Source organism: Chenopodium album, chromosome 10, assembly GCF_948465745.1.
Source record: "Chenopodium album chromosome 10, dcCheAlbu1.1, whole genome shotgun sequence".
NCBI lineage: Eukaryota > Viridiplantae > Streptophyta > Magnoliopsida > Caryophyllales > Amaranthaceae > Chenopodium > Chenopodium album.
The window spans coordinates 11014921-11031176 of NC_137843.1; the positions used below are offsets into that span (position 1 = coordinate 11014921).

Genomic DNA, 16256 nt, shown 5'->3' on the forward strand with positions numbered 1-16256 from the left:
ACCTAATTTACTTTCTAGCTAATTTGCACCTAGTTAGCTATTGCAATAATTTATTACTTCGTATTTAATTGTGTCACACATGTCAATAAAATAACTGGGTAGCATTTTTCATCATTTTGTTGGGCTAATTAGCTTGGACAGGCAAAAGCAAATTTCCATTTTTTTTTCTCCAAATAGCTAAGTTAGTACTCCTGAAACTAAACTTGGGCTTGTTTAGTTTTCAGTTTTCTGTATATAAGAAAAGAAAAAAATGTTTCCACTTGTTTATTATCAGTTTTCAAAATTATCATAATTTTAATAAATTTGATTATATTTAATTTATTACACGACATATATCATATGAATTTGAAAAACAAAAACGAAAAAAATGAAAAACCACAATAATATCAAACGAGTTTTTGGAGTTTTAAATTACAAATAAGTCTTTAACTAAATGAAAGCAGCCAAATAGCATAGTTTCACGTGGCAACAAATCATTGAACATAGTGGAAACTTTCCACACCCTCCCCAAAAAAATTCACCATCTTCTTCTTCCTCCTTTTCCCACACAAACAATCACAAACTCCATTTCCATTTCTTCCACTTTCTCTCTCCTCTGACCAAAAATGTCAACTCGAAAACTCATACACCACTCTCTCCGCCGCACCCACCACCGCCCCTCCACCGTCCGCCACCATGCCACTCTCTCTCCAACCCCTGCGACCCCACCTCCATCAACCCCCTCTCCTCCTCCTCCCACCGCCATGATCTACGATCGATTAGCAGAATCCGTCAAATCTAAGCTCAAAACTCTCCAAAATCCCGACCCACGATTCTTACGCTACACCTCTCCACACCCAATTTCCGCCGATCATTCCCAGATCCTTCAGTTTCCTGCTACTCAGATCACTACTCTTCCTAATGGGCTTCGAGTTGTTACTGAGTCAAGACTCGCTTCTGGCTCGGGTTCTGTTGGAATGTATTTGGATTCTGGGAGTCGATTTGAGTCTGATGAAAAGAATGGGGTTGGGAGTTTTTTGGAACGCGTCGTTTTGACGTCGGAGAATGAGGATGCGGCGAATATTGGGGCTGAATTGGAGGGGTTTACAGGGAGAGAGATTTCTGGGTTTTTGGGGAAGGTTGCGGGGCAGAATTCTGGGAAATTGGTTGAGGTTTTTGGGTCGTTGTTGCAGAATTCGGATTTTAGTGATGAGAAGATCGAGAAAGTTCGGAATTCTATTCTCAGAGAAAAAGAGCTGGTAATTTTTCAAATTCATTATTATTTTATTAATTTTTATTTTAAAATTTTTCATCTTGATTGAACAAAGTTATGGATTCTGGAATTGTTCATTATGCTATTGTGGAAGTGTTTTAGTATATTAGGATTGGATTTTTTAGATATATATTGCAATTTTTAGATGATGTGATTGTTGTTTTGGGATAGAAAGAGAAGCTATTTCGTCTTATTTATGGAAAATTTGTTTCTGTAGCTGTGGCTGTAGTATAGGGGCAGGAAGTGAGGCAACTGCAAAAGTGTCACATATGTTGTAAATCGTTCTCTTGGTTAGAAATGGGGCTTTGACTCTTTGAGGGTGTGATTGTCCGAACTGTTTGTAGTCGATTTTGATTGGAATGGTGAGGATTGGGAAGGAAGAGGAGGAGGAGATGTCCCTGACAGTTAGGTGATCACCATAATACTTTTACACGATAATTGTGAGTTGGGGAAGAGGTTTTGGCGGTAAATGGTCTTTTACATGTCTTATGTTTGCAAATATTCTCGTGAAGAGGAATTGCAGTTGACTTGATGGATTTGTTATACATATTTTGATTGTTTTACTTTCAGCAACATTTCCATTATGTTTGCAAATGTTTTGTGTTAGCTATCATCCTGTGATTTTGATGTATGTGGTGTATGTTTATGCTACCTCCTTTTGTTTAAGTAATTCTTAGATTTGCTAGTTAGATGAAATTGGTGATGCTTGAAGGAAGACATTGCCGTGGGGTAGTTATTACCCTCATTTGGAGGCAGTCTATTAACCTTGGAGAGATTGAAAAATTGCTTTCATTTCGAAACATATTACTTCTTCTCCCTCTTTCCTTAACTGTAGCTCTACTCCGTTTAGTGTAGAGCTATGGCTTGTGTAGCAATCAGGTAGGAGCTCTTTCAATACCAAACCTTTGTTTGATTATATACTAATATGAATGAATGTATTGTTACCCCACTCTAAGCATATTTTTAATGTAATAGCTATGCCTTTTGGTAACTGGTGATACTGGTGAGAAGACACGGCTTAGCTATAACTGTTGTGTCTCCAATTGGTTGAATTGTAAGAAATGGTAAATAAACTGAGTCCCATAACTGTATTTTGCCATAAAATTGTTTATAATTTGCTTGATTATATCCTTAAAAAAAAAAAAAATATGAAAAATAATATGGACCAATAAAAAGTACTTTGTAGTTGCCAGCTTTATGTTGTCAATTCGGAACCCCTGATGTTCTGTTTCCATGTTTGTGCTGTGGCTTCTCATCTCCCTTTTGAATGTTCACCAATTCCCACCTTGATCCACGGAGTATGTTCTTCGTATTTAAATTTGTAAAATATCGAAGTAAGTAATTGCTTGTCCATTTTGAATACCAATGTAATATTCAACAAATACTTGATCTGTAAGTGCTATTTTTAGAGAATTCTATAGATTAGTGGGAGTATGTATTTTTTTTTCTTCTGTTTTTTTCTAATTGTAATTAAAATTAGTTCTTCTACAGTTGTTGGCGCTTTGATGTCTAATGTAGTTGCTGTTTCCACATTTCTTCCAGATGGGTGTAGAAGGTGACCAAGTTATCATGGACCAGTTACATGCTACTGCATTCCAGTATACTCCACTTGGTAAAACCGTTTCGGGATCTGTAGATACTATAAAATCCATTACTAAAGCCGATATTCAAGACTATATGTCCTCTCACTGTGCTGCCCACAGAATGGTAATTTGTTTTGTCTATTGGATATGTTTTGCTTTTTTGATTTCATTTCGTCTATTTTAGAGGAATCAGTCATAAATGTTGATCCACAAGTGAAAAATTCTGTATGATGGATGCTAGATTAATTATAAACGGTTCCAATTTGATATTCTTGTTAGGTGATTTCTGCTTCAGGAGGTGTTAAGCATGAAGAGGTTGTGGAACAAGTGAAAAAGGTCTTCACTAAATTGTCGGCTAATCCTATCACAACTTCTCAGCTAGTTGCAAGTGACCCAGTTAATTTCACTGGATCAGAGGTTTGTGCATGTAGTTATTTTCCCTACGATGTGCTTTTTTAGCACATGATGACCTATCATCTGCCTTCTCTCTTAATCTTTCCAGCAATGAATTTAGGTTCGCATGATTAATGATGATCTTCCCCTTGCACGATTTGCGGTTGCATTTGAAGGAGCTTCTTGCAAAGATCCAGATGCCATTGCTTTAATGGTTGTGCAGACTATGCTGGGTTCATGGAGCAAAATGGAAGAAGGTGGAAAGCATGTGGGGTATGCATATCCATCATGATACAAAAGCTCTTTAGCATGTTATTAGCTCTGAGTGAAATTTTCTGTTTATCCATTTTCCATGACATTGTGATTGCAGTTCAATATGAAGAAATTGGATACTTAGTTTCTTATTTACTAGCTTGGTAATGTGTGAACAGGTCAGAGCTTGTTCAAAGGACCTCCATTAATGAAATTGCTGAGAGCATCAAAACATTCAATATCAACTACAAAGATACGGGTCTCTTTGGTGTCTATGCTCTAGCTCAGGTGTGTATACACTTAGTAGCTTACAATCAAAGATAATTTATGAGGTGATACCTTTTCTTATAGCTTCTGGTGTTATCTTTGGGAATTCGGTATTTACAGCCCCTTAAAGACAGCTTATTGCCATCATTGTAGAGATTTTGAAGTGTTTGCTGATGTTTTATAAATGAGATTTACATGTTTTCATTATCTTACACTGACAGCCTGACTGCTTGGATGATCTGTCATATGCAATTATGCATGTAATAAGCAAGTTGTCTTATCGAGTTTCAGAGGAGGATGTTATCCGTGCACGTAATCAGGTACTTGAATTATATTATATTCTTAGATTTTCCATCCCCACCCTCCCTCCTAGGGCCTAAAGAGTTCTGCAGCTGTTGCTTGCTGTTGCCATGCAATATTTATTTGATTTTCTATTTAGCTCCATTTGTTCCTCTTGAGTAGGGTCTCTGAATGTTCCTTTTTATTATATATGTATACATAAAGTAATTCCATAAGTCGCGAATTCGGGATGCTATTAAAAAGTTAAATATTAGGGAATTTTCTTTAGTGGTCCATAAACATGAATTTCCTGTCATTAATATGTGTGTTAATGTGGCAAAAGCCTGATTGAGCTTCCTTTTATTTATATTTTTCAGCGATAGAAATTTGTTAATATATCATTGGACTCTTAATTTTTGGAGTCAGTTTCCTCCTACCTTTTAGTTTGTGACTTTCATGCATGTCATCAAACTTTTTATCAATGCTTGTTTCTATATGACATCTTTTTCTCGTTCATTTGAATTATACTGTTTTATTGAAGAGATAAGTCATTGCTCTTGATAATCAAAGAAGGTTTATAACCCCCTACCTTGTATTCATTGTCAAGATACCATTGTGAACTAACATATGTGCTTATATGCAGCTGAAGTCTTCTCTTCTTGCTAAAAGTAATGGAATCAGCAGGGCTGCTGAAGATGTTGGGCAGCAGGTAATATTTCTCATCTTTTTCTCCTTTTTCACATGTTTGTAGGGAATGGGATGTTGGTGCATATTTACATCATAATGCTGTATTGACTGTTTGGCAAGCTGTATATGATAAATGCTTAACTAAACAAGACCATAGAAAAGCTACCGTTTCTAAGTCTGCAAGACTTTTCTTGATTTAAGAGTTTAAGCTTATATGGTTTTTTCTTGCTCCTCAATTACTATAATCTCATGAACTAAATTAGAGTTGCCAACTTTCCGAATGCTCCTTTTGATGGGTTATTTGGCATGCAAATTGTACTTTTTTTTTCTTCATGTTTATAACATACGACAATGATTTGAAGAACTCTGTAGGCCTGTAGAGTGTCCATGGGTCAGATATTTGGATTTTATTTTCTTAAAAAATTTAGACAGGTGGCCATACTTAATTTTTTTTTTCCCAACTTACTGACCCAGATAAATGTCACCCTTATTTTGGGTGATTCTAAAATAAAAAAGTGGTATGATCTTTTAGTGAAAATTCCTCAACAAAAATTTATAAATAGAAATTCTTTGCACTTTCTCAATTTGAGATCAAAGTTAAGAATTGAAACTTAAATCTTGTGGGATATATATATATCAAGTGGAGATTCAATAAGTTGGTGCTACTCAATAGCCATGAGGTTGGTGGCTGCTGTCTTTTGGCAGCTTTCTCTGATGAGACTGGTTTTCTTTTCTTCATTGTTCCGTGTTCATCTTTATGGGAAAGCTGTAGAGGATTAAAGCTCAGACCGCAGGTGCGACTCAATTGACATGTAGGGTCTGCCACTCCTGCTGGACATTTCCATGAATTGGGTCAATTGCTTTGGTTTTGCCCTCTCCAATGGGGTCTTTTGTTTAGTTTTGATGAAAAACAATCACTACTTGGGAAAGGACTTTGTTTCTCTCTGATTACCTCCTCCCTATTTTGCATCTTGGCCTCTTGCTATGATTCTGACTAATTTACAATGAAATGGTTAGGTGCCAGGAATGACTCCTTTCTTTGATCGAGTTAGTGTGCAAGTGCAACTAATGTCTATTGGAATAACAGTTAAATGACTTGGTTCAATTTTATGCTTCCTGATTCATCTTATGGGAACTGTATTTGTGACAATCTGAATTATTAATTCCTCAAAGTAGTTTTTGTCATGAAGGTAAAATTAGAGAAATAATCTTGATAAATCCTTTTAAAGAATTAAACTTCTGAAAATACTGTATTTGTGAGATGTATGACCATATTGCACTGAATTTCTTACGAGGTTTGTATGAATATATATGAACTAAAATTTGCCAACTGGATTTCTAAGTTTAGTATCCTATATCTGAAATCTGCTAGTACTTGATAGCAATTTGCAGGTATGGCTCCCATGATCAATCTTAATTTTTCTTATTTTAATTGCAGTTGTTGACCTATGGAAGAAGAATACCCTTCGCTGAATTATTTGCAAGAATTGATGCAGTGGACGCCAGTGCTGTGAAACGTGCAGCTGATCGTTTCTTATTTGATAAGGTAAGTCTAGTGTTTTTAAGCTGCATTTTCTTCATTGAGCTTTAGGGGCCCAAATGTATCTTTGCCACCTCATCCTATCCATCAGAATTGGTTTCTGAATGGATAATTTCCCTTGTATGCTATGATGGCCTTTTTTATGTGATAAATAACTTGTATTCCGTAAAATTAATTATTGGAATCCCTAGTTGTTTATACTCCCTCCGTCACCTTTTTTCTGCTTCATAAGGGCAAATTTTTTAGTTTTTGGTTAAAAGGAATTGATGAGAGAGAAAAGTGGTAGGAAACTAGGAATACATGTAGTGGTTGTGAGAGTAAAGGTTTGGTCCCCTACAACCAAAAGTGGTATGGGGGCAAGCTTCAACTCTTCAAGGGACAAACTAGAAAGGAAAAATGGAGCAAACATCAACGTTTTGTTGGAATAGTAAAGAAGGAAGGAAAGGAAGGGGAGGGAAAGAGGAGGAAGGGGAGGGAAGAGATAGGGAGGGGAAGGTGAGCTCCATTTTCTCTTCTCTTCTTTTCCTTCTATTTCCTTCTATCCAAACAAAGTGTAAGTAATGGAGGGAGTAGATATGCTTAATATGCCTTTAAGCCAGACTTCTGTAGCTTGCTAGTGATTTGAGCAAATGTGCAGTATACTAGATTATTTTCACATAATGTTTTGCTCTCAATATCGTTAGGTCTTCCATATTTGTATACTTATTATTATTATTATTATTATTTTTTACTACCCTTTAGGATATTGCAATTGCTGCTATGGGACCAATCAAGAAACTACCCGACTACAACTGGTTCAGGCGCAGGACATACTGGCTACGTTACTAGATTTATTGTGCATTTTGGTTATTTGAAAGTGTAAGGAATCCAATATTTGTCAAGTTCAAAATATAATATTTGTTCCTGTCTAATGGTATGTGATTATTTTATCAGATATGTTACACCGTCGTGGTTGGGTGAGAAAAATTGGTCATCACTGACAGCCGCTTCAAGATAAATAAGCTTGAGAAACATTTTTATGTACTGCAGTGTTTTGACACTGTCTGATATGAGTACACACTATTTTTTGGTAGATTATGAGCTCTGTGCTCTAAAATTTCTGTACATCTCACTAAAACTTCTGTCAAGAGGAATGATACTGCCTTATTTCTCTTTTTTTTGCTTCTCCTCAATAAATGCGAAAAAGAAGGCGCGATTTTGTTCTGTCTATTTTGATCTTACACCCTATATTAATGCATACATACACTGATTGGATTGTCTTTAGTACGAATTAAGAAAGCATTTTGATCTCTCAATTCCTGCAGCCTTCATATAGCAGTCCAGCTCTTTCTGATAGTACTTTGTTGCCAATCAGGATGTGTAACTGAGAAGTATTAACCACATCATATACTTGCTAAAAAGACGAATTTTTGAACCTTGATTAGTACATCTTCATAGTACGGAGTATTTGATAATTTTGTGTCATTAAAGAATTTTGGAATGAGCGAAAGTATATATCAAATGAGAAAATTAAAATAGCTTTGTTTGCACCTTATACAAAGTAGATAGTACGGAATATATACTAGTAGTTAGATACCCTGAGTGATGACAAAGGTCACAGAGAGGTGTAGAGAGGAGAGGAGGAAGCACTGATTCTCATTAATTCCCCGAGTGCAGCAAAGCAGCTTACATTATATATACAGAGGTGCTCAACGGTAACAGAGTGCTGGAAAACAAAAAAGGAATAATCAAAAAGGACAGCCCACCATTCTAAATGGCAGGCTGGAACAACACGCACAACAAGACAAAAGTGAAATAACAGAATAAAGGAAATAGGTAGGAAGCTTCCTCTCATCACTCCCCCTCAAGCTTGGTGTGGTTGATCAATAACACCAAGTTTGTTCAGCAAATACTGGTGTTGTTGCACTGGCAGGATTTTTGTCAAAATGTCAGCAATTTGTTCTGAGCTGCAAACATATGCTGGTTTCACAGACCCATCTTGAACTCTTTCTCTCACAAAGTGCTGATCAATTTCAACATGCTTGGTCTTCTCATGCAGTACTGGATTTGCAGCTATAGATATAGCAGCTTTGTTATCACATCTCAAGACAGTTGGCCCAATGTTTTTGATCCCTAAGTCCTTGAGCAGAGAATTCAACCAGGTCACTTCACAAATTGTAAGAGCCATTGCCCTATACTCTGCTTCAGCTGAGGATCTAGCTACCAAAGATTGCTTCTTAGCCTTCCAAGACACTGGTGAACTTCCCAAGAGTATACAATACCCTGTAGTAGATTTTCTGGTGACAGGACAGCCTGCCCAGTCACTGTCACAATATGCTGTGAGAATTGCTGCTGTCTCACTTGCCAACAAAATCCCTTTATCAGGAGAATTCAAGAGATATCTCAGAACTCTCTTTGCTGCTTGTAAGTGCACTGTAGTTGGAGCTTGCAGGAACTGAGCTAAGACTTGAACAGAGAAGCTTATGTCAGGTCTTGTGATTGTAAGATACAGCAACTTACCCACCAATCTTTGATAGATTTCAGCATCAGGTAAAAGATCTCCCAAGTCAGGTGTGAGCTTGATGTGAGTGTCCATGGGAACCTTCACTGGTCTTGCCTTTTCCATTCCAAATTCTCTGATTACATCCAAGGCATATTTCTTTTGTGATATGAATATCCCTGAGTGAGAGTGTTCAATTTCCAGACCCAAGAAATATCTCAAATTTCCAAGATCTTTCATTTTAAATTTCTTGGAAAGAAGAACTTTCAGATTGTCTATTTCCTGCTGATTGTTTCCTGCAATCAGTAGATCATCCACATAAACGAGCACAACAACAAATTTACTGCCTGATTGTCTGGTGAAGAGAGAATAATCAGCCCTGGACTGAGTATAACCAAAAGATTTCAGAGCTTCAGTCAATTTGGCAAACCATTGCCTAGGTGCTTGTTTGAGTCCATACAAGGACTTCTTCAGTTTCAAGACTTGATTTGCTGGAAACTCTTCTTGATTTGGATTAATAGGCAGTCCTGGTCTCACATATCCTTTTGGAATCTTCATGTACACATTCTCACTCAACTCTCCATGAAGAAATGCATTCTTCACATCCATCTGGGTTGTAATCCAACCTTTCATGGCTGCTACAGCAAGTAATGACCTTACAGTAGTCATCTTTGCAACTGGAGCAAAGGTTTGATTAAAATCAATCCCTGGTCTTTGTCTGCATCCCAAAATCACCAATCTAGCTTTCTTTCTTTCCACAGTTCCATCTGGATTTAGTTTGGTCTTGAAAATCCACTTGCTTCCTATGGCTTTCTTACCCATGGGCAATGTGGTGTGTTCCCAAGTTTCATTTGCTTCTAGAGCCATCAGTTCCTCATTCATAGCAGATATCCAAGTTGAGTCATTTTTTGCTTCATTGAATGAGATAGGATCAACTTCCTTGGTTACACTTGCCAGAAAGCACCAGAACTCTGAGGTTACACCAACATTATTCTCCTTAGCCACACACACTGGTTCAAGTTCAGCATTAAATGCTATTTTCTTGTAATCCTTCATCCAAAAAGGTTCCTGTCTTGGTCTGGTGGATTTTCTGATCTCAGGCTGCTGAGTGTGCTGCTCTTCATGTTCTGTCCTGTGTTCTGAAGATAATTCAGGCAAGTCAGCCACTGGTGTACCACGTGCAGCATTAGTTTCTTGAGTGACATCATCAGATAGGTGGATAGGTGACAGATCATCATATTGCAAAGGTGAGGGTGTTTGTGGTGTATCTGTAGGAACAGGTTGAAGAATGCTTTTGAGAGTGGCATTGTTGTAGGGAAAGATATGCTCATGAAATTTTACATCCCTTGAGACAAATCTCTTTTGATTGAGAAGGTTCATGAGAACAAACCCTTTGGTATTAGGTGGATATCCTAGGAAGATACATGGCACACCCCTAGGATTGAGTTTATCAGTTTTCAGTGTGGGATTGTATGCAAACACTAAGCATCCAAACACTCTCATTTCATCATAGGCTGGGGGTTTTTTGTGGAGTTTTTGGAAAGGAGTTTGGTTGGCTAATATAGGTGTAGGAAGTCTGTTTATTATGTAGGCAGCTACAAGAACACAGTCACCCCAGAAAGCCAAGGGTAGTCCAGATTGGAATCTAATTGCCCTGGTAATTTCAAGCAAATGTTTATGCTTTCTTTCTGCTCTTCCATTTTGTTGAGGTCTCTCGACACATGAGGTTTGATGCACAATCCCATATGTTGCAAACAAAGGTTTTGCCTTAGTATCATCCAACTCAAGAGCATTGTCTGACCTAACTGTCTTCACCTTCCTTCCAAACTGAGTTTTTGCATAATTCACAAAAGTTTCCAGAATGTTCAAAGCCTGAGATTTTTCTTGCAGCAAATATATCCATGTGTATCTATTGTAATCATCTACTACAGTCAGAAAAAACCTGAATTTTCCCTTAAAGCTCACTTTATAGGGACCCCATATGTCAATGTGAATAACCTCAAATGGGAATTTTGCTACAGACTTGCTCAACTGGAAGGGTTGCTTAACAAATCTAGCCATGGGACATGTAATACAAGTGCAATCATATGATCCAACTTGATTAGCCAAGGCTGGAATCAGTCTCAGCTTAGGTGTAGGAGCATGGCCAAGCCTATTGTGCCAAAGAGTAAATGATTCTACACTGGTTTGATTTTTACCAGTAGTAGCTTTACCCCCAAAGGCTGTACACAAAGCATTCAGGTTCACAGTTTCAGCAGATTGGTCTATGAGGTAATACAACCCATTATGAAGTTTACCCAGACCCACTATCTTTTGATCACCATTACTCCTTATCACACAAAAACCAGAATGGAATGTCACATTACAATCATTATCTCTACTTAGCTTATTCACAGAGAGAAGATTGTGTCTGAATGTGGGAACTCCCAAGACACCTTTTAGCAACAAACCATCAGCAAGATTTATATCACCAATATGGGATATTTTGGACACAGCACCATTTGGCAAATTGATACTAGGAATATTATCAACCAAAACAGAATTTTTCATAGTATCAATCCTATAGGTCATATGGTCGGATGCTCCCGAGTCAATAATCCAGACATTTTTATCAATAGAAGCATTACAACAAGTCACCATACCACCAAATATATGTTCCAACTCATCATCATTATCAATCACAGCAGAAGATGAGTTAGCAGTCATACCAGAAAATTTCTTTAGAAATTGATCGAATTGAGCAGCTGAGAAAGTTACAGAGCCAGCATCTGAGGAGCTTTCGGAGTCCACTTGTCCCATAGCAGCAACCTTGTTTTCTGTTCTAGGTTTGCCCTTCGTTTGTTGTTGTCTTCTGGATTTTGGATGCCACCTTGGGTATCCTACCACCTCGAAGCATTTTTTTGCGTAGTGACCTTTCCCACCACACACATTACAGATTAACTCAGAGGTTTTGCTAAACATTGCTGCAGTTTCTACCTCTGGTTTGACAGATTTAAGCACTTCTCTCTGTGATTCCTCTTGTTGTATGGCCGAGCAGGCCGTTTCAACAGTCGGAAGAGGTACCATGAGCAGAAGTTGGCTTCTCTGAGGTCCATAGTCTTCATCAAGCCCGTTCAGGAACTGGAACAGGCGACTCTCCTCCTGTTGCCTCTCCATAGCACGCAAGAAGGCTGTAATATCTGTACCCGTCGTGGTTATAGTTGGCAGAGCACTCATCACTTCCAGTTCTTGCCAGAGACTACGCATATTGGTGTAATACTCATGTACAGGGGCTCCACCCTGCTTCAATCCATACAGATCTCTGCTGATCTTGTATTTACGCGACCCATCTGTAAGCGAAAATTGCTTCTCAAGGTGTGACCAGATCATCCTTGCTGTACTTAAGAAAAGTATCGAGCTTTTGATGGAGTCAGACACCGAAGCATGAATCCACCCTATGACGGTGGAATTGCAGGTATCCCACAATTCCGCCTTAACAGAGTCATCTGTTGGGCGACTTACACTTCCTGTCACAAAACCGAGTTTGCGCTTCGAGGATAGGGCAATTTCCATCGATCTTTTCCAGGTCCGATAATTGCCAGATCCAGTGAGCTTGGATACAGCAATGGTATGAGTACCATCAGAGGGATGAAGATAGAGTGGATTTGTGAAGTCCAAAGAAACATTAGAACTTGCTTCTCCGGCCATTTTGGATATTAGGGAAGAAGGTTCTGCAAATCTAGGTCAAATCAAAATCAATTTGGGGATTTTAATCGAAAAATTTGCAAACAACTCTTCTTCGAATACAGTGCGGCTTCCTACAGTCTACAGCTCTCAGAGTCGAGTTACAGGCAACTTGGCTCTGATACCATGATGACAAAGGTCACAGAGAGGTGTAGAGAGGAGAGGAGGAAGCACTGATTCTCATTAATTCCCCGAGTGCAGCAAAGCAGCTTACATTATATATACAGAGGTGCTCAACGGTAACAGAGTGCTAGAAAACAAAAAAGGAATAATCAAAAAGGACAGCCCACCATTCTAAATGGCAGGCTGGAACAACACGCACAACAAGACAAAAGTGAAATAACAGAATAAAGGAAATAGGTAGGAAGCTTCCTCTCATCACTGAGTGACAGAATAAGTGATCAATCTCAGAGATCCCCAAAGCAAAAAAAAAAAAAAAACGTGATAATGTTATTACTCTGATAACTGATAGTCATAGTCATGCTTAGGGGTGCTTATCGAGCGAGTCGATCACGAGCTGAGGGGTGCTCGTCTCAACTCGAAAACTTTTTACATGTGCTCAACTCGTGCTCGCTAAAGTTTCGAGCAAATAAAACATGCTCGACTCGTGCTCGTTAAAGTTTCGAGTCGAGTCGAGTAGCTCACAATCTGCTCGTTAAAATTTTGGTACTTCTATTATTATATGTCTTTATTTATTTTTTGTTCAATTTATATTGTAATCCTTATTATATATAAATATTAATAAAAATTTACTTTTTCTTTTTTGATGATATAAATTAAGGCTTAATTAGTGTCAAATTTGTTTAAAGATAGTAACTTTGTTTGCAAATTTTATATTAATAATATTTTATCGAGTTGCTCACGAGCTTATCGAGTCGAGTTAGAGCTTGCTCAACTCGTGCTCGTTAACATCTCGAGTCGAGTCGAATTCGATTCGAGCTAACTCAAGTCGAGTTTTGACCGAGCGTTGACCGAGTCGAGTAAGAGTTGCTCGCGAGCTGCTCAACTCAATTAGCACCCCTAGACTCATGCTGTTTATTAACCATTACTGCCGGTTAGGACAGAATCAGCTATAATAAATTACCAAGTACGGAGTACATGTAAATACTTCAATCTCAAGCTTGCCTATACATTTTTCACTAATCATAAACGCGTAATACTTGAAGATGATTTCAATTCACCGTATTACTTGAAGGTGATGGCCGGAAAAATTGTTAATAGCTAAAAGAAAAAAAGAAATTGTATCTTCGATGTTTAAGCAAACGCTGTTTATGCGACTATATATGCCAACTACAAAACGGCTAAATAAATTTTGAAGGGCAATATTAAAAAAAGGTCCTACCGGGAGTCGAACCCAGGTCGCTGGATTCAAAGTCCAGAGTGCTAACCACTACACCATAGAACCTTTGATGCTAAATTTAGCATCTAAAATGTAATATATAAACATTAGTAAATTACATGCATATTTTAAAACAGTATCTTCTCAACCCAGGAATAAGATTTACAGTAGAGAGGAATTGGCATTGCGCCTTACAAATTAAAAAAAAAAACATAAAATAGCTTCATCATTTTTATTCTCTGCTTAAATTACTTGTTCAACACTTTTTGTGATATTATATTATTTCTATCTTTACATTTTTTCTATTTAATAAAAAAAAAAAAATTGCATTCCATAACATATCTAATTTTATGTCTTATCTTTCACTATGCTTCATTCTTTTTAAACATGTGATCTATCGTAAACCAGACCGTAGTCTAACCATTAGATCAAAACCTCGTTATTACATTAATACATTATTGATGGCTTACAAACTTGCAAAAATGTATGCTAGATGTATAGAGTTGGTAATCTTGGAAGTATTAACCTATAAGTTTACTCTACAATAAATATACATTAAAAAAAGCCAAAAAATAAGGATTATTAGTTATTAGTGATGCAAACATATCCCTAAGAACTCAATTAATTGTAGAACAGACAAATGACTAACATAAAAAATCAACTTGTCTTTTATGTATACAACTTATGCCAGCAAAGTCAAACCTTAAAAAAAAAAAAAAAAAAAAAAAAAAAAAAAAAAACTCATAATTTGTTACAACTGATCTTCAACTTTTACCCCCTTTTTTTTCTTCATTTTAAAAGAAGCCAAATGAAGTTACATAGTTATGAGTTAAAGCTTTAACTGATTAGAAGACTTTCTGTTCCAGTAACCACCAATTTCATGAGTGAATTCTGTGAAGTCACAACTTTGTTGCTATTTCTCCTACATATATATATATATATATATATATATATATATTTTTTTTTTTTCTTGAGAACACATTAATTAAGTATGGGCTTTTTGTTAGAAACTACCTATTAAAAGCCAATTTTTGTGAGAAACTACCTAATAAAAAAAATATTGTAAGAAACTACCTATTAAAATGAAAATGTTGTAAAAGGTCACCCTTTCACCGGATTTTCACCGTTGACTAGTTTTTTCCGACGTTGGACCACCCACTTGCCAATTACGTGAACTCTTAAAACCTTTATTTTTCCATGCCCCACCAACAATGCTACCTATCATGTGACCGGCCGAGCATGGTCAACGCCAGAGAAATTAGTCAAAGATGAAAATCCGACGAATGATAGCTTTTTACAATATTATTTGCTTTAATAGGTAGTTTCTTACAACATTTTTATTTTAATAGGTAGTTTTTCACAATATTTTTTTTTATTAGGTAGTTTTCCACAAAAAATTGCTTTTAAAAGGTAGTTTCTTACAAAAAGTCCATTAAGTAATGTGTATTTAACGTAGGACAATCAACTTGTTTTATTTTTCTTCGATTTGTGATATTATATGCTAGACTCTATTCGCTTTGCCTTAATCTTTCCTTGTTTGAACTAATTTATTTGTACCTACTTGAATTTGATAGAAATTCGAAATTTATGAATCTATATTTTAGTTTTGTGTTGAGCTTGAATATAATTCTAATATCAAATTATCAGAGCTTGTAATGCAATTGAGAATCACGAGAGAAATATTTTACGAAAAATAATCTATTTCTACGTAATTGTGCTAACTTATACGAAGTTAAAAATTAAATTATGTTTAAATTTTAACTTATCTTTTTAACATTTTTCGTGTTTCATTCATCATTCTCCATCAGGAATCCAGGTTATCACATCACCAAACTCATAACCATATACATTGATCAGCAAGATAAAAAAAATCTGTTAAATTAATTAGATACTTCGTATTAGAATCATAGTAATATGTACTTTCCTTATATGAAGTTTTCATAATTTTTATGCCACGAAAATAAAGATTTTTTAACGATTAACAAAAGCAAATTAAAAAAAAAAAAAAAACAAAATGATCGTTGAACTGAATACAAATCATATTTTTTACTTTTTAAAATAGGACTTTCCCATCCTCCCCCCTCCCCCCAAAAGAGTCACACAAAAAATGATGTAGACATAATTCAATTTATTAGTTGACTTCAACTTTTGAAAGCAAAAATTTAACATGTACAGTTACTTGTTAATTAAAATTGTGACAAAAAAAGGAAACATATCAACTAACTACACTTCTACATGTATTTCATTTTTTTTTCTCCCTTACATTAATTGGAGTATCAAGAAAATTTTGATTTTCCACCTAGGTAAGCAAACTTGTAAAGCAATGTGTCTATAAATACTTTGTTTACTTAGAGACATTTCTACACATGACACATAGAAAACTTCAAATAAAAAAATAAAAACTAAAGAGAGAGGGAGAGAAATAAAGTAAAAAAAAAAAAAAAAATGGGTGCTAAGTTAAA

At 36.3% G+C, this 16256-nt stretch overlaps 1 protein-coding gene and 1 non-coding gene across 2 annotated transcripts; one reads left to right on the forward strand and one right to left on the reverse strand.

Moving 5' to 3' along the window:
- The first annotated feature begins 491 nt into the window (after positions 1-491).
- On the forward strand, positions 492-7462 carry LOC145563526 (putative mitochondrial-processing peptidase subunit beta, mitochondrial). Its single transcript, XM_081623974.1, has 10 exons — positions 492-1238; positions 2795-2959; positions 3115-3252; positions 3350-3501; positions 3660-3768; positions 3969-4067; positions 4670-4735; positions 6152-6259; positions 6995-7111; positions 7187-7462. The coding sequence occupies exons 1-9, from the start codon at positions 606-608 to the stop codon at positions 7079-7081; spliced, it is 1557 nt and encodes a 518-aa protein (XP_081480100.1). The 5' UTR covers positions 492-605; the 3' UTR covers positions 7082-7111; positions 7187-7462.
- A 6326-nt stretch (positions 7463-13788) lies between these two features.
- TRNAQ-UUG (transfer RNA glutamine (anticodon UUG)) lies at positions 13789-13860 on the reverse strand. The gene has a single exon. It is a non-coding gene; the product is annotated as a tRNA-Gln (tRNA).
- Positions 13861-16256: the final 2396 nt, after the last annotated feature.

What these genes read in the sequence shown, in the direction of transcription:
- LOC145563526 (XM_081623974.1), top strand. Translation starts at nt 606, where the DNA reads ATGTCAACTCGAAAACTCATACACCACTCTCTCCGCCGCACCCACCAC. An exon ending in GAAGGTGGAAAGCATGTGGG is followed by an intron (nt 3,502 to 3,659) that starts GTATGCATATCC and finishes ATGTGTGAACAG; the next exon opens with GTCAGAGCTTGTTCAAAGGA. An exon ending in GTGTCTATGCTCTAGCTCAG is followed by an intron (nt 3,769 to 3,968) that starts GTGTGTATACAC and finishes TTACACTGACAG; the next exon opens with CCTGACTGCTTGGATGATCT.